Source organism: Musa acuminata, chromosome BXJ1-2 (assembly GCF_036884655.1).
Source record: "Musa acuminata AAA Group cultivar baxijiao chromosome BXJ1-2, Cavendish_Baxijiao_AAA, whole genome shotgun sequence".
NCBI lineage: Eukaryota > Viridiplantae > Streptophyta > Magnoliopsida > Zingiberales > Musaceae > Musa > Musa acuminata.
In genome coordinates, this window is record NC_088328.1 from 23,356,806 (window position 1) to 23,378,779 (window position 21,974).

Sequence of the window (21,974 nt, forward strand, 5' to 3'; positions counted from 1 at the left end):
TGGGCCCTCCTTCTAGTGCTAATTTGATACAGAACCGTTTGATCGGCCGGCTATTTATACGACCTGTAGGCTCGCAAAGAATTATCCGCTTTGGGCGATGGGCATACTCGCATGGTTTTATCTTTTCGGAGTATGTGAGTTCTAAATGGTACCTCCGAGGGTAAGAAAGACTCGGCGGACTTATGAGCTCTTGGTTTCCAGACTACTCAACCAATATGAGATTATGTGACCTTATAAGTGCTCCTTCTTATAGAGGAGCTAAGGGTTAGGTGCACAACTCAGGAGCAAGTTTGCTCGGTCGAGGTGCACGACTTGGGCCCTCCTTCTAGTGCCAATCTGATAAGGGATTATTTGGTCGGTTAACTATTAGTGCGGCCCGTAGACTCGCGAGGAATTATCTGTTTTGGACGATGGGCGTACCTACACTATTTTGTTCTTTTGGAGTATGTGAGTTCCAAAAGACACCTCAGAGGATAAGGGAGACCTAGCGGACTTCTAACGCCGATCTTATAAGGGACCAATTTAGTCGGTCGACTATTGGTATGACTCGTAGACTCGTAGACTCTAAGAAATTATCACTTTGGACGATGAACGTACCCATACAATTTTATCCTTTCGAAGCATGTGAACTTTAAAAGACACGTATGAGGATAAGGGATACCCAATAGACTTATAAACCATCGGTTCCACGCTCCTCAAACAACAACTAAGCCTTATCACTTTCTTTCTTTTTATATGGTTCTTCCTTTCTTTCCTTTTTAGGGTTTCTTCTTGGCGGAGCTTTTCTTTAACGAGGGTTAGGGATTCTCTTGGAATTCTTCATCCCAACCCTGTCTCCTGACTTTTCCCAACCTGATCCTTGTGTGGAATAGGATAGATAGATTTGTTTTTGGTTCGGAGATGATCCGAGTATCTGGAGGGTTTGGGAGATTGTGCTGCTGGAGATTCGAGCTTATTCGTAGGGGGAAATGGCGAGCGGAGCGCCTATAAGCACGGAGCTGGAGCAGAATGATGGCGAAATCCGGGACATATTCCGTGCCCTCCAGTAAGTTCATCGCTCTCTTCTGCGATGTGGTCGTGCGATTCTGCTGGTATTTGTGTAAACTATTCTTTCTATCTTTTATGTAGTTTTCTTGTTGTTGCGTTTTACCAACTTCTTCTTGATCGATGTGTGCAATGATATGGTAAGAGCAAAATGGGTAATAAAGATTCGCGTTCTAAAGCGAGTATCTAGGACTGCCTGAAAGCATTACCAAATGTGACATTGGAATGGAAGATTACTGTACTAGAGAATTAGAATTGCAAAGGTATACAAAGTGACCAGAGTGGGATTTCGTGACACAAAAGAAATTTGGTGTTGGGATGCACCAATGGTTGTTGATGGGGAGAAGACAAAAGTTGTTTTTGTCTTTGCTGGATAGGTAAATTTCTATTTGATTTTGTAAGAAGCTAGAAAATCCAATTGAAAAGGTATATCTTCTTGGTCATCTTCCACACGTTTCAGAAAAATAATTCCTCTATTTTTGACCTGGTTGTGTGATTTTAACTTTTTTTTTCTTGATGTGCTTGTATAATAGTCAGCTTAAAAGAATTCTATTTTGCAAGGTGGTTATAGTTGACACTTAATGCATGCCTTATGTGCTATAATTTAAGAAATTATATCTACAGATACGATTTGGACCAATATGTTGTTAGAATATGATATGTAAGAGCAAAAATTGTAGTGAAATTTTGAAGATAATCTTGAAATCGTCAGTGTGGTTTTCAAAATAGGCTTCTAAGATCTAGCTAGATAGGAAAGGAGAAAGCTTCTACCTGAAAGCATCATTACACTGGAATGAGTAAAAAATTGATATGCCAATTTGAAGCAGATTTGCAACTATGTAAAATGACTGGAGGTAAATATTTCGTGGCACAGAATAATTTTGGTTTTTGGTTGCTCTGATGTTCATTGACAAGGAATAGGCAAATATATTATCTTCCTAGGTGCACAAGTTTATATTCTAATTAGAAACTACCAAGTAGAGTTGGGAAAGTATATCTTAGCTATTTTGGACATGATATGTTGAACTTGTGGTTATATTGATGTTAGCTATAAAAAAGCTTTAGCTATCTATATTAGGGTCATAGGGTGATTTGGCATATCATTCTCTTCATTCTATTTTATGTATGCTAATAATTAAGTGGTTATAGATATGCACTTTGAAAAAAACATACATTTGTTTGTTTGTTTTTTTTTTTTTTTTGCAGATTGATTCATAATTATCAGTTCATGTGACATTTAGTCCCTTTTTGTGTTATACAAATTCTATTTTTCCTGTTTTGTGTTATACAACTAGTTTCCGTTAGGTCTTTGCATTCCTACTTGTACACAGAATCATTATTGAGCCTGTAACCTTATTGAGTCCTTATCATTCCCCACTAATTTATGGAAGAACCTTGGAATTGCCTATTTCTATACATTGATCAAAAGACGCAAAACTGACATTTTAGCTTTCCTATGTATATCTGCAGAAATGGATTCCAGAAATTGGATAAGATTAAGTATCCTAAGTCCTAACAGAGTCTAAGCAGTTGGAGGATCTTACTGGGAAGATGAGGGAATGTAAGCGGCAGGTTAGTTGATATTTCAAGTTTCAATCGTTGTATGAGTATCTTTATCATGTTGGTTGCCATAGTAACTTAACATGTTGGATCAATCTTTGTTATGTTTTCTTTATACTTACAATTTACACTTTGAAACAACCAGTTCCATAAATCTCCAGTCTTATATGTACTTCAAATTGTTTTAAAAATAACCTTTTACAGGTTAATTAAAGAGTTTGATTGTGAAATTAAGGATCAGGAGAGTCGAAATACTCCTGATGTTAGTAAGCAGCTCAATGAGAAGAAGCAAACCATGGTAGGTAATTTCTTCTTTTACTCTTGTACTTTACGACATCCATTCTTTTATTCTCCTAATCAGTTGTCATTGACTTATTACAGATCAAGGAGCTGAACTTGTATGTGGCCATGAGAAAAACGTAGGTCTTGGTTAGTTATTCCATTTGACATCAACTTATGGTTGCTGCTAGTAGCATATTCCACAATTTACATATAGATACGCCTTTGGGTTACAGATACACAATTTACATATAGATACACCTTTTAGTTATAAATTTATCTCATTTATTATATGATTCCACAGCTGGAAATGCAGCTCAGTTTTGATCTAGGGCCTTTCATTTTGACCTTTTTTCCCTGAAGAGGATGACATGTGTTCCATGCCTTCCCTTTGAGGAACTAACATTGAAAGATATGTTTTTTATATGTTTCACCAACAATTTGTTGCTTGGATTCTGAAAAGGCAATTTGTGCATTTCTTTAATATCATCTAATGTCATAGAGTTTTATTCACTTTGCTGCAGGTATATGCTGGCATGATGGTCTATCTAAATCCTGACCTGATGTTTTGTTTCATTACATTGGTCACAATTCAACACAATGAGACAATTGAAAGATAATAAATAAATAATGGTAAAGTGTTTGGGGATGACGCTTGGGTTGTAAGAACAGTTTCGAACTAATCAGGTCCAGCTGAAGAACAAGAAAATTATCTTACAAGATTGTATAAAGCAAGCTATATTAGGCATGGCCTTGGACGTTGATTGGATTAGTTGGGTGTCATTTATTTGGCGAAACTTTTTGCCATCGTGGGGTGGATGATCCCCTTGATCAGCCACTCAGTTATGTGGGAGTTCTTCCCACAGATGTAACCCAAAAAACCCATGTGAGGGGAACCTAGGTGAGTGCTCGTCTTCCTTTTAGTCTACCTGATGAACTTTGGGACCATGAGTGATTCTCTGGCAGTCTGGCTATTGTTTTGGATGATGCAATCAGCCAGAGTGCCCTACTAGGGGCTCAATGATTTGATTGTATTCAATCAATATGACAACTAATTAAATTCAGAGCTGGTTTAATTAGACTGAATCAACTCAAACAAAATATCCATAGCTGAGACATAATTCAATATATCTATCCAAAATTAACCTGGTCCAATCCCACTGTATATCAACTTCTGTTTCTGTCAAACAATCTCGATTCTAATTGTGTCTAGGCTAAAGACTTAGATACAGATTAAACCCAATGATAGTAGCATGGGTTAAGCCCAACTCTCTGAATACATAATTAATTAATGGTTTTTTTCTTTTCGATTTTCCACCTTACCTACCATGATATCCCCCAATCTTGGCCAGTAGCCATGGTAGCGACGTGGCAAAGCTGCCCACTAGAATGGCCAGCCTGCTATTTGCAATCATCAATACAACTTGTCTTGTCATTGAAGCTATGGCTGCCATGAGGAAAAGAGAAACAGAAAGTAACACAAGGAGATAGCATGAAGATTTTGAGGCTGCAGGGTCATGAAGTTGGAGTTTTAGATATTGCTTTATTTAGTGCTTTACTAGATTAGTTTGTGGATGATTAGTTAGAAGATCTATTTGCTGTAGCTTGTTGAAAGAGCATATGAGAATATCTATTTGACAAAATTATATCATTCAGATGCTTGTTTGTCATAATATTAAAGGATGGAAACAAGTTGGTCACACCTGTTCTAGCCCAGTTACAAGATTTGGGACACATTGTAGCTTGATGCTTTTTTATCTGGCCTGTTTTCTTACCCATCTTTTTTTTGTTTTATTTTATGTTGTAGCCTGTAACAATCATCTCTTTAGCTTCTTTTCGTGTTGCATTTGTGCATGCTTATCAAGTAGCTTCTATCTATGTGGGAACATGACATGAAGATGTGCTTTCTTGTCACCATTCTTCATCATATTTAATGACCTAAAAATATGTCTACCAGAAAAACACATTCACTTTCATTGTTTAGTTACTTGGAACTTTTTATTTTCTGAGTATAGTTGTTCTATCTATTTTCTTCATAGATGAATCCAATTTTTAATTATTATATGTATTATTTTATTGACTAGACCTTCTAATTTTATTTGTGGCCTTCAGATATCAAAATAGCCTTGGTAATCAAAGAGTTGAACTCTTTGATATGGGTGCTGGAGGTAGTGATCCTGCAACTGAGAACTCTTTGATATGAAACTGTCGGTTGTGAACCCAAATAATAAGAACATCAGAGATATAATACCTGGCTTGTCCCCACCTGCTCCCACTGCAAGGAGATTGCTGTCAGAAGAGCTTTGGGGAGTTTAGAGTAACTTTGGCATTTGAGCAAGAGCCTGTTTGGCTGATGATCCATCTTATATCTTATAAGGTTTCTTTCCCTGTTGGTTGATATTATTATTATTATTATTATTTTAATTCGAGATCCTAGATGTTGGAATCCATATGTTTGGATTCACAGCATGGTGTGATGTGCTGTTGGTTTGTTACGTGTATGATATGCCAGTTTTTTTTTTGTTGTATCATCTTCCCTCTATATCGTACTTTCATTCTCTCAGAGTGCAAGATAGTTTTGAGTTTTTCTTTTCTTTTTTGCATTGTGCAACCCAGTGTTGTATTTATCTCTAGGCAGCTTTCTACGGGCTGCCTTACGAGACGAAAAAGTGGGGAACCACCAATGTTACTAAATTTCGTGTCAGCAACGTTCATCTGCGGTCCTCACTGTGATTACCATGTATGTGAAAATATCTATCTAATCGTTGATTGTTGCATAGTACTTTCTACGGTAGACTATGGATTCCGGTGAGCAAATAATCAATCAAATGACATGTTACTCCCTAGAGCTTGATGGATTGGAGGACCAAATTTTGTCCGGACTGAGCACAGAACAGAAAGAAACGCTCTATAGAAACTGCAACACACGAGTATTATTTTTCTTCAACTTGACACACGGCATAACATCAGTGACTCCAAACAAATCCCATATAGCCTCGTCCTTTTTTTCTTTTTCTTTCCCTTTCTAATCAAACTTATCCTCTTGCACGAAACTAACTAGAATGGAGCGGTATCTTAAACACTGGAGTTCTGGTGCAGCAAATGGCAATGATGCAGACACACAATCTGCCACCACCTAAAAAGATAGATAGATAGATAGATAGATAGATAGATAGATAGATTGACGTGTACCTATGAAATGGTTTGGGTTCAGGCAGCAGGCTTCTCCCACTTGAGCGGCTTCACCACCTCCCAGGTGAAGTCAGCGTCATCCCTTCCAAAGTGCCCATAAGCTGCAGTCTTCAGATACCTGCCATTGCCTCCCCTCTTCAGGTCGAGGTTGATGGTGATCATCCCAGGCCTGAAGTCAAAATTCTCCTTCACAATCTTCAGTATCTCCTTGTCTGGGATCTTGCCGGTACCATAGGTGTCGACGAAAACCGAGAGAGGCTCAGGAACACCGATCGCGTACGACACCTGGACAATGCAGCGGCGGGCGAGGCCATTTGCCACGATGCTCTTGGCCGCTTGTCTGACGATGTACGCACCGCTGCGGTCAACCTTGGTGGGATCCTTGCCCGAGAATGCACCACCACCGTGAGCACCCCAACCGCCGTACGTATCGATGATGATCTTGCGGCCAGTCAACCCAGCATCACCGTGAGGTCCACCGATGACGAAGCGCCCGGATGGGTTAAGATGGAAGATTGTCTTCTCATCGAGGTATTTCTCAGGGATGACGGGCTTGATGACGTGCTCCTTGAGGTCCGCGGCAATCTCATCGTTGGTGACGGTCTCATCATGCTGGGTGGAGATCAGCACGGTATGGACACGGATGGGAACCATGGCGCCATGGTCATTCTGGTACTCGACCGTAACCTGGGTTTTCCCATCAGGCCTCAGCCAGGAGCAGGTGCCGTTCTTGCGGACTTGGGTGAGGCGCGCACCGAGCTTGGTGGCGAGGACATGGCTGAGGGGCATCAGCTCAGGTGTCTCATCGGTCGCGTAGCCAAACATGTGACCCTGGTCACCGGCACCGATGTCCTCAGGGCGCTTGGTGAAATGGCCATGGACGCCCTGGGCGATGTCAGGGGACTGCTGCTCGATATTAACTAGCACTTTGCAGTGATCAGCGTCCAGGCCGACATCATCCGAAACGAACCCAATCGAACGGCATGTGTCACGAACAATCTGCTCGTAGTCGATGTCGCCCTTGGTCGTGATCTCCCCGAAGACCATGACCATGTTGGTCTTGGAGCAGGTCTCGCACGCAACCTTGCTGTCGGGGTCTTGTGCGAGGCAGGCATCGAGTATGGCATCGGAGATCTGGTCGCAGAGCTTGTCAGGGTGCCCCTCGTTCACGGATTCAGAGGTGAAAAGGAAGGTATCGTTGCTGGCCGCCATCTCCTTAAGCCTGGAGAATCACAACGAGATTAATGTTCAGTATGCGAGTCCACGAGCTCATCCCCCAAAGAGACACACATGTAGACAGACATGCCATAAGCATGACCTGCGCAAACAACGGACGACAGAGCAGAGTATTCGAATGGAAGACAAGGAATTTTAGGCATAACAAACCCAAAAGCAACAGATTGTTCTTACACCTATTAGGCAGATCCTAAATTCTGTCTCAGGTTCCAAGATTAAAACAAAATAATACTAATAAATTACACTGTTTTCGGATAATTTCATTTGCCAAAGCACTTATATTTATGGGAACATCATCCGTGATAAACTAATAGTCATGTCGTTTCTACTTCCTAAAATTCCCTCCTACTGGAGCAGAAGTTCTTTACCATTACATATGTCTCGCGTGCATCACAAGTTTCTGCAGTAAATCACATGAAACTGTAAAGAAAATTCCCTAAATCAAGTAATCAAGCAAGATTTGATCTTGAAAACTGATGACAAATCTTCCAAGTTTGTTTCTGAAGTATAAAAGCATTAGAATATCAAGAATCACATAGTTCTAGGTAAATCCAGCCACTTTCAAAGCAACAAAACCACAGCATCTCCATTATTCCAAGCGGATCTCTGCACCAAAGGTCAAGAACACCTACAAGACTGGTTCTACTTAAAGAAGCACGAGCCATATAGCCCAACGAACAACTAGAAATGGCAGATCTGGCCATTCGAACCGCAGAGCAACACAAAAAGAACCAACCAGTCAACTACAGAGTAAGCATCCAAAGACCACCTCACGAAACAAGAAAGGGTTGAACATCCGAAGAATAAATAGCTCGAGAAACAAGAAAGGAGCAACGAAACTAAAGCGAAATCGCTAGAAATCCAACGCAAAAGAGACAAGCAAGCGACAGAGCACCAAACCTGTAGGCGACAGCCCTCACCTTTGGACAAGATCTGCAAGCGCCGGGTAATGGAGACCTGCCCTTTCACACCCTCTTCCCCTCCCATGTGCCGCCTATTTATAGACGAGCGGCGTTCACCTTCGAGAGCGGGTGGTTCATAAATTACTTCGTAAACCAGTCCTTGTGTTACTCGAGCAACCTACCGACACACAGATCAGATAGAGGAGATAGCCCTTCCATGTGGGGTCCACGGGTAGACCATGTATCTGCAAGCCGCGTAGATGCGACACATCATGAATTCTTCTCCAAACCCGTTCGTCCGCCACACGAAGGATCTACCCATTCTGTGACCGTCTGGATCGGTGGGCCCAACTTCTCTTAGTCACGTGATAGGTAGACAAGCGAGTAAATTGCGGACCGAGTGCGGAAAGATTGTGAGATCCAGATCCTCTTAGTCCGTCGGGCTATCATAGCCGTCGGATCACACATGATCCTGCGACCAATATTTGCCGGAGTCGGTAAGGGACAGCGACCCGGACCCGGTAGCCCACCAACCCCTTTACGAGGAGGGAAATATTTATGATCCGTTATCTTTAAATTGGAACACTATCAAACAAACTCGTGTGTCATTTGGCACAAGTAGGAACTATGGATTCGTCATTAGGTGGGGTTGATTATATTGGATGGAATCACTTCAGATTTTTGTTTGTTTGCATGGCTTTTCCTGTGCGATCTCTCACGGATCTCATGGGATTTCGGATCCATTGCACATAAACCCCACACGTTGGGCATTTAAGCGAGCATCCCTTATCTGCAGTAGAAAGTAAGGTCAACGGTGAGGAACTGCTATGTGTATTATTAGGAAACAGATACAGATGTTTTATGTATATATGTATTTAATTGATTGAATCAATTGCTATGTTATTTTGACTCTTCATTATCTAATATAATCTTCTACAATTTTCTTCTTCAAATCAGTCATCGTCTAAAACTTCACCACCAACCTTCCGTATACTGAAATGTCAAGAAGCGAGTCACCAACTCACTCCGTCAGAAAGTCCATATGACGTCGACCTTTGCTCGCAACCAACACAGACGTGCTACTACTGCATTAGGTGGTGACAATTTCCATGTGGTGGGGTTGCTTTAGAGACATCACGAGTTGGTAGGTGAATGCTATTAGGTGTTCTGTGAGGACGCAGCAAATGATGCAAAGAGGCTTTGGCTTCTTGTGGTGGTGGTGATGACACTTGCAACATGTTGACATTTCGATATATATCTACTGCTCTCTCAGAAGCCATCAACTACAAGTCTATTAATTCACTGGCCTTTCCTCATGAATTGGAGAGTACATGATGATGTCACCGACATAAAGAACTGGCTGTGGATCAAACAAAGTTTATGAATGAGCTGCATGCATGAAACATGTTGGTTGTGTTTGCTGGTCTTTATATGAAATAAAGTTAAGATCCATCTTTTACTCGTGAAAAGAGAATTTAGAGAGATTAGGATCATGGCGTGTGCACCTTCTCGGGGATTCCAACAGATTCGATTCAGGTTCACAGGTTTGTGGGTGGTGGGGTTGTGGTTGAGTCAGGTCAGGTCATGTCATGACAACTTTCTAGTCCTCACTTGTCTGACCTACTAAAGAAGGATGAATTGGAGAGTTCCGTGGCAGGGGCAGATACTGGGAACTCTCCCAGTAACTCATCGATGTCATAAGTCCACACTTTGTCGTCCTCAGCGGGTAGAAAGTCTCGTAGCATCGAAACCCGCGGAAGCCGGTTCTTCTTTCGTAGCTCTTGTGATGGAGAGGAGGACACCCAGGGTCAGCACTTTGGGTCTCAGGCGCCGCCATCCGTGGCTTCGCAACTGGTGGCGCTGACGCTGTCTCTCCTGCAGCCGTGGCCTCCGCTGGCAGGTCGTCGAGTTCAAGCATCTTGTGACGTTCATGCATCTCATCCGAAGTCCACGCTTCTTCTTCCACTTCTAGCATCGCAGCGGAATCCTCGAAAGATGGCTCTTTTCCCAAGGCTCTCGTGTCAGGTACACGACAACATACAAGGGCATCAGCCATCGCAGCCTGGGTCGCAGGTGCCGGCATTCGTGGCTCTTCTTCCGCAGCTCCGGTGCCAAACCCCAGAACACCCGGGGACGTCAACTGCCCTGTCCTGGGTTGCAGGTGCCGCCCTCGATGGCTCCGACATTTCTTGGGTATCCGCCAAAGCTGGGACCTTCGCTGCGAGGCTATCGCCGTCATCCGCGGGGCCCTTCCCCTTGTGCCGGATTCGGCACGAAATGATCTCTTCGGTCTCGTAAGAGGATATCGTCCCGTACAAGCTGGGATGGAGGCGGTACTCGTGCATTATCCACTTCGTACCGAATTTCCTGTCCTTCTTCTTCATCCTTAGGTCACCACCGTCCTTGAAGAACTCGAGACTCGTCAGAGTCCCGACGATCGCCGCCCTCCGATCTCGATGTGGTATGTCGCGGGGCTTGCCGTTGGCGACCCAGGTTCCAGCTCGGGAATTCTGAAGTCTGGGAGAATTCCCAGCGGCAGATTGCGGACCTTCTTGAGGAGGAAAAGGTCGATCAGCTCCTACATCCAGTTCTTCTCTTCATCATCGCTGTTGTCTTCCGACGCCATTGCCGCAGAACGAAGGGGAACGAAGAAGAAAGAAGAAGGAAGACAGAACCAAAAGCGAGAAGAGTGTGTGTGAGGTGTAGATGGAGGAGGAATGGTAAGCGGTATATATTAGAGAGAATGCCGAATTCCCATCGAATTAGAAAACACGATTAGAAGAAGGAAACCTGTTTTAAACTTGAAATTAGCCCCAATCAAATTAGGGAAGCCACTAAAAATATTTATTAAATATAATATTACAGTTTCTAGAAATTTTAGATTTGATCGGATTTAGGATTGGATTCACCATCACATCGGAGTCGAGTTTATTAAGTGTATTAATTTGAATTTGATTAGTCGTAAACCAAAATTGCTAAGGCCGAATTCACCTGACTCGATCCTGTTGGTCTCAGCTATCTTCATGCACATTATATGCTAGCAGTTTTGCGTTGACCATTATACGTTACTCTCAATAATGTTCCTTCGAGACGCTATAGTTTTGGGCATAGCAGTCTCTCATTCATGCTTCTTTCAGAGCAAAATGTCTTTCTTGGATTCAACATTATCTCTCTGATGATATGAGCCAACATTTGTCTCACGTTAGTGCGATTTGGTGCACCTGTTTGACACTCTCTCATCCTTCTTTGTTCCTTCGCCGTGCGCTCTGTTCTCCACAAAAGGCAGAGAGTGCAGCAGGTGTTCGATCGGAATGCTCTTTGTCCCCTTTTGTCAGGTTTGGAGTAGTTTTCTGATTGTGCTCGAGTTATAAGAGTTGGAATCATTTAGAAATCGATACAAGTGATCGACACTTGACTTTGTTCAGAGTTACTGGCAAGAATGCTGCTCCAGTGCGCCATGGGAAGTATGTCTGGAGACCTTCTCTCGGAGTTCTATTCCCTGTTAATATGCTTTCATCACATTTATCTTTTAAGGCAGTAGTCCTTGCCCAAACATCATCGCATGTCTGTTGCCATATCCAATATTGCTTTAACACACTGCTTCACGAGGACTGAGACCATCTTTCATGCATTTTACGTTAGAAATGAAGTGAGGAAATGAAATGGTTTATGCCTCCTATAGGCAGACGCAAAGATATGAAGTGAGGAAGAGAGGATGAATACATTTAAGATATTGGGGAGGTTTATCAGCGTGAAAAGGTAGAATATGAAGGTTTGGTCCAATCTCTTACACCAAATGCTATAATTATATTCCTTTTGCAGACACATCATGCATCTTCCCTTTGTTCTGATTAGGTCAAGAGAAGCTTGCCACCTATCTGATATAACTAGTGTTGTTTACAGTCTCAGCTGTATAGGAGAATGAGGTGGCCTTGTACGACTACATCATTTTCTTTTCCAAGGTCAGCGGAGCTCATATGAGGATTGCAGAAATCTTCACCATCACCCTAACAACAAGGCTTTAAAATTTCTAAAAATAAAAATTCTTTATAATTTCTAAAAAAAATGAAAAAAAATAAATTCTTTAAAATTTATAAGAGAAGAAGCTCTATAAACAAGACATATTTGAATAAGAATAACTCAAGATCTTATAATTGATCTCAGAATTTAATTTTATCTATGAATATAGATGGGATTTATTAAACTAACATTGACTTTCTTATTTACTTTTTAATTTATTGATTTCTAAAAAAAATATTCTTTTGAGTGTAGAACAATCAACTGCTTTACAGGATGCTGCACCCTTTGGTTTCCTCGCACACCACCATCACCGGCCTGCAAGAGCTGCAGTGTGACTGCGAAGTCGTGCATAGCTCCACCGTCACCGGCCTGTACCTGCTGGCTTCCCCGACGCTGACGATGTCGGCTGTCTTCCTGGCCTTCCTCAGCGCTTTCACGATGAGCGTGGCGTCGACGTTCCCCACTATCGTCACCGTGTTCTTCTCGGCGTCCAGCGCTATCGACACAACCCCTGCAAATCACCGGCCGGGAAAAGGTACGTAAGGCCATGCATGCGCTCACATCTCTCGGCCAAAGACTGAAGCAGCAAGTTAGGGTTCTTGCATGCTAACCCTCGAACCGGGCGATGGTCGTCATGATGCAGATCTTGCACTTGTTGCACATGATGCAGACCCTCAACACGATCTTCTGCAATCGGATTCCAGGAAAGATGGGATCAGAAACCACGGTGATGACACATGAAATCACTCTAAGCCGCCACTTACCTTCATGATCGATGGCATTCTGGAGGGCGAGCCAGCTGAGTCTGGTTATATAGATAGCACTATTGATACGAGAGAGATCACCCTCTGGGCAGGACTTGGTCCTTCCATGAGAACAGTTCTCTTCATCCCATATTAAAATTACTGCTGCCGATGATTACTGCAGAAGATACCTGCCAATGATCACCAAAATGACAACATACGTGTGTTTTTGTTTTGAATATTTAATCACAGAAAAGGAAAAGTTCAACCAATATGTGGTGGATTATCCCCCACACAGGCGCGAGTTTCTCATAACGTAAGCTTGGAGTTATCCTCAGAGTATAATTGATTCAGGAAATGGTGCATGAAAACGCATCAAATATTCTAGTAAACACATAATTATGTCAGTCAAATGTGGGTGGATAATTTTTAAGAATTTTGAGTGCCAATACACCACACGGAACAATGCGGATGATCCGTGAATGAGCACAGCAAGCTGACGAGTAGTGTTAATTATGGTTAATACGATGTGACAGGCTGAGGACAGTGGGAAACAGTCGTTTGAGATAGACTTAGCCATCGGGTGACAGAAGCACATCATAAATGTATAATTGTCAGATATCCAATGAATAATGAGCTCGTCGACGAAATTCTATACTCGTTGACTTTACCAACTCCTTGTTACGTTGATTACACTGTACCTGAAAGGACCAGTTGGGTGCATTAAACTCACCACATTCTGACAAATTCCAGCTTCAACAGAGAAGAAAACAACTCGATTGTCAACTTCTTTTCTGTTTCCGGGTTACTCTTCTTCTACCTCATCTGCTGTTAGGTCAGAGACCGAAAGGTTAAGAAAAGCTTCCTTAACATTATGTTATATGCTCATGTATCTATCACTCTTGTCTTCGATTGTCAGAAGCAGCAGCATTATTTGCTGCCTCGGTAGTTCCTTTCCGATGATAGCCAACTATAAATTTCTTTCTACCTGCAGGATAGTAAATATGAGAATTGCAGTTTGATGCGCGTTATAAATACATACGTAACCAGAATATTAACTATAAATTTCTTTTCACATCTTGGTGGTGTACATTGAAATAAATGATTAGCTTAAATTTTTATTAATAATAAATATAAATTTATATACACAAAAAATTATAAAATATGTTAATTACATAATTTTTTAAATCAATAATAAATATCAAATATTCATCTAAATTATTTCATAATAACTTATATATTTTTAATTAATAATAAATATAAAATATTTATCTAAATTATTTTATAATATAGGAGATCATGTTGAGTTCATAGAATCATGATAATATGTTATTATAATTTTTATGATTTAGAATCATGATAACATATTATTAAAATATTGAGCTAATTATGATAATCTTATCATGATTTATTTTTTTGAATAATATCCTTTCTATTATGTCTCCGTAAGATGATGCTCCTACATGATCAAAAGTAATATTCTACATTTCGTTATTTAGGATGAGTTCCTTCATATGCCATCTATACATGCCTTTTGGGAGGTAGAGCAACGATGTTCTGCTTATTAAGCAGCAATAAATGCTTCGGGTTTGTTTGAAGATACGTGAGTTGACATGATCACTCGTTCTGCCATCAGATGTGCAATCTGTCGACCATTTTGAACATGTCAAGTAGTATGCCAAATATCAAGTTAATTGTCGATTTATTTCCGACAGGAATCCTCCGTATTCTTGTTTTAGCTACCTTCCATGCATCTTCCCTTTGTTCTGATTAGGTCAAGAGAAGCTTGCCACCTATCTGATAAACTAATTTTGTTTACAGTCTCAGCTGTATAGGAGAATGAGGTAGCCTTGTACGACCACATCATTTTCTTTTCCAAGGTCAGCGGAGCTCATATGAGGATCGCAGAAATCATTCTTAATGGAGAGAAGATAACCTGCATATCCACCGAGCGTATGCCGTTGTTTGACCCCTTGGCCTTTTGGAAAGGGCACTGAGAAAGATAACGTATGTTCTCTGTAGCATGATTCAACAAAACCTTGTTTTGCATCTGAGTTCTTATGTATCGATCAGTACATGAATTCTATCTTGAGATCAATATAGAATATGCAGTGATGTACGTCATTTTGGTTATTATTGGAACTGAAATATAAATAAATGTTGGGATTGGTGAGTATTCTAAAATTTTTAAGTCAATATTCTAATGAGATAACGAATCTTAATACATAACGAATTCTCATGAAGAAATAAAATCATAATAATTAGGATATGATTCTTATATGAATATCTCATGTAAATTTTGATGGAAGAAAAGTAATTTTTTTTAAATTTATTTGAGATGATCTATAAATAAATTATATTTAAGTGAGGATAATTCGATGTCTTATAATTGATCTCGTATGATGAAGAATTTAGTTTTATCTATAAATATATATGAGATTTATTAAACCAACATTGACTTTCTGATATACTTGTTAATTTATTGATTTCTAGAAAAAAAATATTATTTTGATTTTAGAATTCTTCACTATGACCCAACAATAAACACATAAGTAGCACAATCAACTGCTTTAGAGGATGCTACACCAATTGGTTTCTTCGTACACCACCATCACCGGCCTGCAAGAGCTGCAGTGCGACTGCGAAGGCGTGCATAGCTCCACCTTCTTCTTCGTCTTCTCCTCCATGTCCTTGCCGGCTTCCCCGACGCTGACGATGTCGACTGTCTTCTTGGCCTTCCTCAGCGCTTTCACGATGAGCGTGGCGTCGACGTTCCCCACTATCGTCACAGTGTTCCTCTCGGCGTCCAGTGCTATCGACACAACCCCTGCATGCACTCACATCTCTCTGCCAAGACTGAAGCAGCAGGTTAGGGTTCTTGCATGCTAACCCTCGAAGTGGGCGATGATCGTCATGATGCAGATCTTGCACTTGTTGCACATGATGCAGACCTTCAACACGATCTTCTGCAATCGGATTCCAGGAAAGATGGGATCAGAAACCACGGTGATGACACATGAAATCAATCTAAGCCACCGCTTACCTTCATGATCGATGGCATTATGGAGGGGCGAGCCAGCTGAGTCCGGTTATATAGCACGATTGATATGAGAGATCACCCACTCGGGAGGACTTGGTCCTTCCAATAGCACAGTTCTCTTCATCCCATACTAAAATGATTGCTGCCGATGATTACTGCAGAAGAAACCTGCCAATGATCACCAAAATGACAACATACGTGTTTTTTTTTCTTCTGAATATTTAATCGCAAAAAGGGGAAAGTCCAACCAATATGTGGTGGATTATCCCCACACAGGCGCGAGTCAATCATATCGTAGGTTTGGAGTAATCCTCAAAGTATAATCGATTCAAGAAATGGTCCATGATAACGTATCAAATATTATAGTAAAAACTTAATTATTTCAGTCAAATATGGGTGGATAGTCTTTAAGAATTTTGAGGGCAAATGAGCACAGCAAGCTGACGAGAAGAGTTAATTATGGTTAATAAGATGTGACAGGCTGATGACAGTGGGAAACAGTAGTTTTAGATAGATTTAGCCGTAGGGTGAGAGAAGCACATCATAATATATCCGATGAATAATGAGCTCGTCGACGGAATTCTATACTCATTGACTTTCCCAAGTCCTCGTTACGTTGATTTTACTATTACTGAAAGGACGGGTCGGGTGCATTCAACTCACCACATAATGATAATTTCCAGCTTTAATAGAGAAGAAAGCAACTCAAATGCCTTCTTTTCTGTTTCTGGGTTACTCTTCTTCTTTGCAATACCTTTTTATACCTCGTCTACTGTTAGGTCAGAGACCAAAAGGTTAAGAAAAGCTCCCTTACACTACGTCATGCTCATGCATCATTCTTGGCTTCAGCAGCATTATTTGCTGCCGCGGTAGTTCCATTCCGATGATAGCCAACTATAAATTTCTTTCAACCTGCAGGATGGTAAATATGAGAATTGCAGTTTGATGCATGTTATAGATACATACATAATCAGCATAGTAACTATAATTTTTTTTTCACCTTGGTGGTGGTGTATATTGAAAGAAATGAATAGCTTAGCTTTTTGGTGATAGTGGATATAAATTTATATATATTATAAATTATAATGATTATATATTTTTTTTAATTAATAATAAATATAAAATAATTATCTAAATCATTATGAATTCATAATGTAGAAGATGTTATGATCCTTAATATTTGATAGACTTATGATAATATACTATCATGATTTTATAATTTAGAATCATAATAATATGTTATTAAAATATTAAGATGATCATGATAATCTTATCATGATTTATTTTTTTAATAATATTCTTCATGATATAGCCTCGTAAGTTGGTGCTCTCATAAAAAATATTGATATGAGACTGAAGTAAAATGAATTGCTAGCCACGTAGGCTAGATTGTAAGGTGATCAAGATGAGATATGAGAAACATGTAATTTACCATTTTGAATTTTATCACGAACAAAATAAAAATTAATAGCTATGTGTTTCTTACGATGGTGAAATATAAGATTAGCATACATATATGTTGTCCCGATATTATTATAATATATAGATGGAGGATCAAAGAATATGATAAATAGTATATATAGCAATTATTGAATCCAACAAAGTTTAGTAGTTTCAAGATATTCATTCTTGTACAAGATTTTATAATATAGCGTTGTTTCTTGAAATTCTAAGAGATTTGATTATAACCAAGAAATATGATATAATATTCTAATATCCTTATTATTTGCACAATCAATATCCATAAATGTATGAAGCAACAGAGAAGAGTTCTTTCAAAAAAATAAGCGATGATCAATAGTACCCCTTAAGTATCGGAGAAATGTTTATTGGTTATCTAATGGTTGGAAGTAGATTTGTGCATAAATTAAGCTAATTTATTCATTACATATATAAAATGTTCGGACGAGTGAATGTTAAATATTATAAACTGTCAACAACTTGACGATACTCAGTGGAGTCAATGAGATTAGCACTATCAAATAAGATAAGAGGAACACTTATAAAGATTGACATAGTAACAATATTGACTTCAGGCATTTAGTATGATTAAGAATATCATGAATATACTTATATTGAAAAAAAAATAAAATATTTACTATGTGAATGACTTCAACGCTATAAAAATAGCTGAGGAACCTAAGAGTACTTATTCCTAAGCTACCGAAAGAATTAATTAATTATCAATAATAATTAAGCCATTCATATAAACTAGTAAAAATATAATTATGCCCTTATGAGAATAAATGAATAACGAATTATCAAACTGAGAATTATAAAATCTAACTTAGACTAAATATATTCAAAATTTATGATACCAAGCGGGCCTGCTTGAGATCATAAAAAGCCTTAAAGAAAATTATGATCAATAAAGCCTAGAAATTACCTCATAAATACATCCTCGAAAAATATAATCATGAAGAAGTGTATTATTTACGTCAAATTATCGAAGTTTTCAATTGTTAGACTGGGTAATATATAAAATATTGACTTCACAATTGGGCTAAAGGTGCCATGTTACTCAAGGCCTAGAGGTTTGTAGAATTAGTAAAGTTATTTTGAGACTTTTACCATCACGCATAATGATATCATTTGAATCATCATAATTTAAATGAAAAGATAAATTATTGAAGTCAAACATGATACGATTAGAAGCCCAAGAATCAATAAACCAATTTAACAAAGATTTAAAGGATTAAGTAGCAAAGTAAGCACACAATAGTATTTAGGTAGTGTAGCAAGATATATAGAATAGAGTAGATATGAAGGCCGAAACATCCATGAAATAGTAGCTTGTAAGCGATGATATTTCCTAACAATGTGGCATTGTATATCATATATTTGATAAGTGACTTTATTGTTGAATTGTTGCGTGGATTTATTAACACATTTGTTGTGGTCATGTTGCATGTTATTTCTAGAATGATTGTTTAAATAGTTACTTTGTTGATTACGGGTCATGCCTTTTAAAATTAGTTCCGTTAGCAAAATTAACGATGATAAAAGTAATATAAAAAAGTTGTGGCTCTCACTTAAGATAAACTTCATGGTTAAAAAGCTTTTCATGAGGTTTTTCAAAAGATATAGTACTATTACAAGTATGAATCATTGTCAAGATCTTCTTGCAATCTGAATCGAGACTATTTAATATATGAAAAATAATATTTGTATCGTCAAAAGGTGCATTAAACATAGCAAGAGCATTTGCTTAGAGTTATGATAACTTGCATGTAATCAGATATATATTATGTGCCCTTAGAAAGCTTAAAGGTAGTTTCTTAAAGTTGCATGAGGCAATCAAGAGATTGATTGATATATATTATTATAAGGTTGGACCATATTTCATGAAAGAATTTTGTAGAGGCTATGTAGGGAATAATTTGATGAGAGAGAGATAATGATGGCACTTCTAAGAATATAATTTTGACGAATCCAAAAAGTATATTTAGGATTGATAATTTTAATATTATTCTCTTTAATCATTTATAGTGGATAACTGATAGTGCCATCTACATAACTCATAAGATTATAATCGATTAAAAGAGAATAAAATTAAGTATACCAAACGGTATAATTTGTGAACATGAGTTTGAGAGGAGCTTGCATTGTAATATTAATATAGATAAGTATTTTCAAGTATAAAGAAGCTGGGAATGATATAAGATTGGTTATTAGTTGAAGAGGTATTATCGATCATGTCAAAAAGTGGAGAAGAAAAGATTGAAAGTAGCTTACAATAAAAAGGGATTTGCTAGAATAAAGCTTTGATACCATGAAAGAAATGACTAATTTAATTTTTTATTGATATTGGGTATGAATTTATATAGAGATTTTACAAAATACGATAATCACATGATTTTTTCAATCAATAATAAATATAAAATATTTATCTAAATCATTTCATAATATATGAGATCACATTGAGAACATGATTCTCGTTATTTAATAGAATCATGATAATATGTTATCATAATTTTTATAATTTAAAATCATAATAATATATTATCAAAATATTGAGATGATCATGATAATCTTATCATGATTTAATTTTTTAATAATATACTTCCCAATATTTATTTGGGTGTGATTGCAACGAACTAGTAAAGGATTTGAATCATGTTCATCAATTCATTTGCTCATTATTCTATCATTTATTTTCGTATTATCAATCTCATACATACATATTTTTTTACATAATCCATATGTATTTATTTCTCTCTCATTACTTTCATAACAAAAATGGTTTAGTAGTCTTGTATTAAAAAATATAAAAAAAATTGATGAGAAAGAACAAGTTTCGTGATTCCATGAGATGATGAGAAAGAATGAATCTACACAAGCCTCGAGAATTTTGTTTCATCCAGCAAATTTAGTAGTTTTAGTTAACAGAACACCGAATAAGATAGGGAGCCAAAATAATCGAGGCCATATTAGTCTTGAGGAAATGGTCGATCAGCTCCTCATCCGTAGGGGTAAATTGGTCGTCGTCGTTGTCTTCCAATGCCATTGCTGCAGAGCGAAGTGGAACGAACAAGAAAAGGCGGCGAGAAATAGATAAAAACTGGGCTCGTGAGAAACAAGAAGTAAATAATCGATTGCCAAATCCCAATCGAATTAGGAATCACCGAATGTTTCCTATTTTAAAAAGAGAATTGAGTAAATATTCACTATCAAAGATGCCTTAAGTTGAAATACAAGTGTAATTTTGATTTAGAATTAGTTATATGTGTTAATAAAATAGAGTAGCACGGCACGTATTCTCAACTTCTCTTGGCAATTAAGGTGTTAAAAAGTGTGACGGTAGCAATGTGCATTTGATACGAACAAAGTATGAATTGAAGTAAACTCTGATGCATTCATGTGTTCTCTAGACAAGTAAGCTTGCTATAATCCGACAAGTACAGGTTTCTGGATATGATTAATACAAGCATCTCTGTTGCAAACACATTCTGATGGGTTTATCTTCGTATATGCAAATTATCGTGATGTGTAGGAGGGAATGTAAGTCTCACTGTAGTCATCTCAATTAAAAGAGTAGTCAATCAATCACATAGCAGAGTACTTATCTCGAACAATTCGAAGTAACGAAGCAGCCACCGCCGCTTTCAAAATCTCACAAATCACGAGGAACATTTCGGCTCCGAAGTCAGGCAACTGCATTAGGATTCGTGTGGCGATCACCTGTTCTGCTGCCGGTGAAGCCTCCACTCGATGGTTGTTGCTGCTGTCCACGGATCTGTTTCCCTTGCCGGATTCGGCACAGGATCATCTCCTCGTCCTCCTTGTACTGAGGCGGGTACATGCTGGGGTGGAGGCGGTACTCGTGCATCATCCACCCCGTCGCAACCCTTCTGCCCTCCTCGCTCTTGGTCGGATCGTCGATGTCCACAAAGAACTTGAAACTCCTCCGACTCCCTGCGACGGCCCTCCCGTCTACACGTAGGATTTCGTGGGGCTTATCTAGGGCGATCCAAGTTCCGCCGCGAGCCTTCCGCTCCGACCTCTCGTCCCCGGCTTCTTTGGAGCGGCACACGCGGACGAAACAGTAGGACTCATGGTCGATGAACTAGGCGGAGCGAATGTCGAGATCCCAGGGAGCTTTGTCGTAGACGTCGAGCTCTGGTATCACGAAATCGGAGGGGACGGGCAGGAGCAGACTTCGGACCTTGTTGAAGAGGAATTGGCAGACGAGCAGTTCATCCGTCGGCGTGAATCTGTACCCAACCCACATATTGTCCTCCATCGGCAAGAAACGGTGCGAGGGTTTGAATAAAAGGGAAGGGATTGATGTGGGTTGTTGATGGAGAAGCAACGCCAGTTCGGCGGACGTATTTATAGCCGGATACATAGCATCGGTTCTAATCCGGATTGAAATAGGAAACGAAGTCCGACTCCGAATCGGAACTCCGAACACGAGTCTTTTATATGGGGATGCCGTTTTTTCATCACTTGTGATGA

The 21,974-nt window shown here is 39.2% G+C and overlaps 2 protein-coding genes and 1 long non-coding RNA gene across 4 annotated transcripts; 1 reads left to right on the top strand and 2 right to left on the bottom strand.

Moving 5' to 3' along the window:
- The first annotated feature begins 706 nt into the window (after positions 1–706).
- LOC135599876 (uncharacterized) lies at positions 707–6,044 on the top strand. Its single transcript, XR_010482221.1, has 5 exons — positions 707–1,045; positions 2,515–2,616; positions 2,809–2,902; positions 2,986–3,023; positions 4,996–6,044. It is a non-coding gene; the product is annotated as an uncharacterized LOC135599876 (long non-coding RNA).
- LOC135599850 (S-adenosylmethionine synthase 5-like) lies at positions 5,797–8,381 on the bottom strand. Of its 2 annotated transcripts, none has more exons than XM_065094102.1 (2): positions 8,232–8,381; positions 5,797–7,297 (listed from the first exon to the last, which is right to left on the bottom strand). In XM_065094102.1, the coding sequence occupies exon 2, from the start codon at positions 7,285–7,287 to the stop codon at positions 6,094–6,096; it is 1,194 nt and encodes a 397-aa protein (XP_064950174.1). In that variant the 5' UTR covers positions 7,288–7,297; positions 8,232–8,381; the 3' UTR covers positions 5,797–6,093. The 2 variants fall into 2 exon arrangements, with proteins under 2 accessions (XP_064950174.1, XP_064950175.1); XM_065094103.1 differs by having other exon boundaries at positions 8,212–8,356.
- Positions 8,382–21,162: 12,781 nt separating this feature from the next.
- On the bottom strand, positions 21,163–21,759 carry LOC135611645 (NAC domain-containing protein 41-like). The gene is made up of 2 exons (XM_065107283.1): positions 21,682–21,759; positions 21,163–21,582 (listed from the first exon to the last, which is right to left on the bottom strand). Exons 1-2 carry the CDS (start codon positions 21,757–21,759, stop codon positions 21,163–21,165), a joined length of 498 nt encoding a protein of 165 aa, XP_064963355.1.
- Between the last annotated feature and the right edge of the window lie 215 nt (positions 21,760–21,974).

Excerpts from the sequence above, each read along its gene's own strand:
- LOC135599850 (XM_065094102.1), bottom strand. The coding sequence starts at position 7,287 with ATGGCGGCCAGCAACGATACCTTCCTTTTCACCTCTGAATCCGTGAAC.
- LOC135611645 (XM_065107283.1), bottom strand. The coding sequence starts at position 21,759 with ATGGAGGACAATATGTGGGTTGGGTACAGATTCACGCCGACGGATGAA. Across the intron at positions 21,583-21,681 it reads GCCAATTCCTCTTCAACAAG|TTCATCGACCATGAGTCCTA; the intron begins GTCCGAAGTCTG and ends CGCTCCGCCTAG.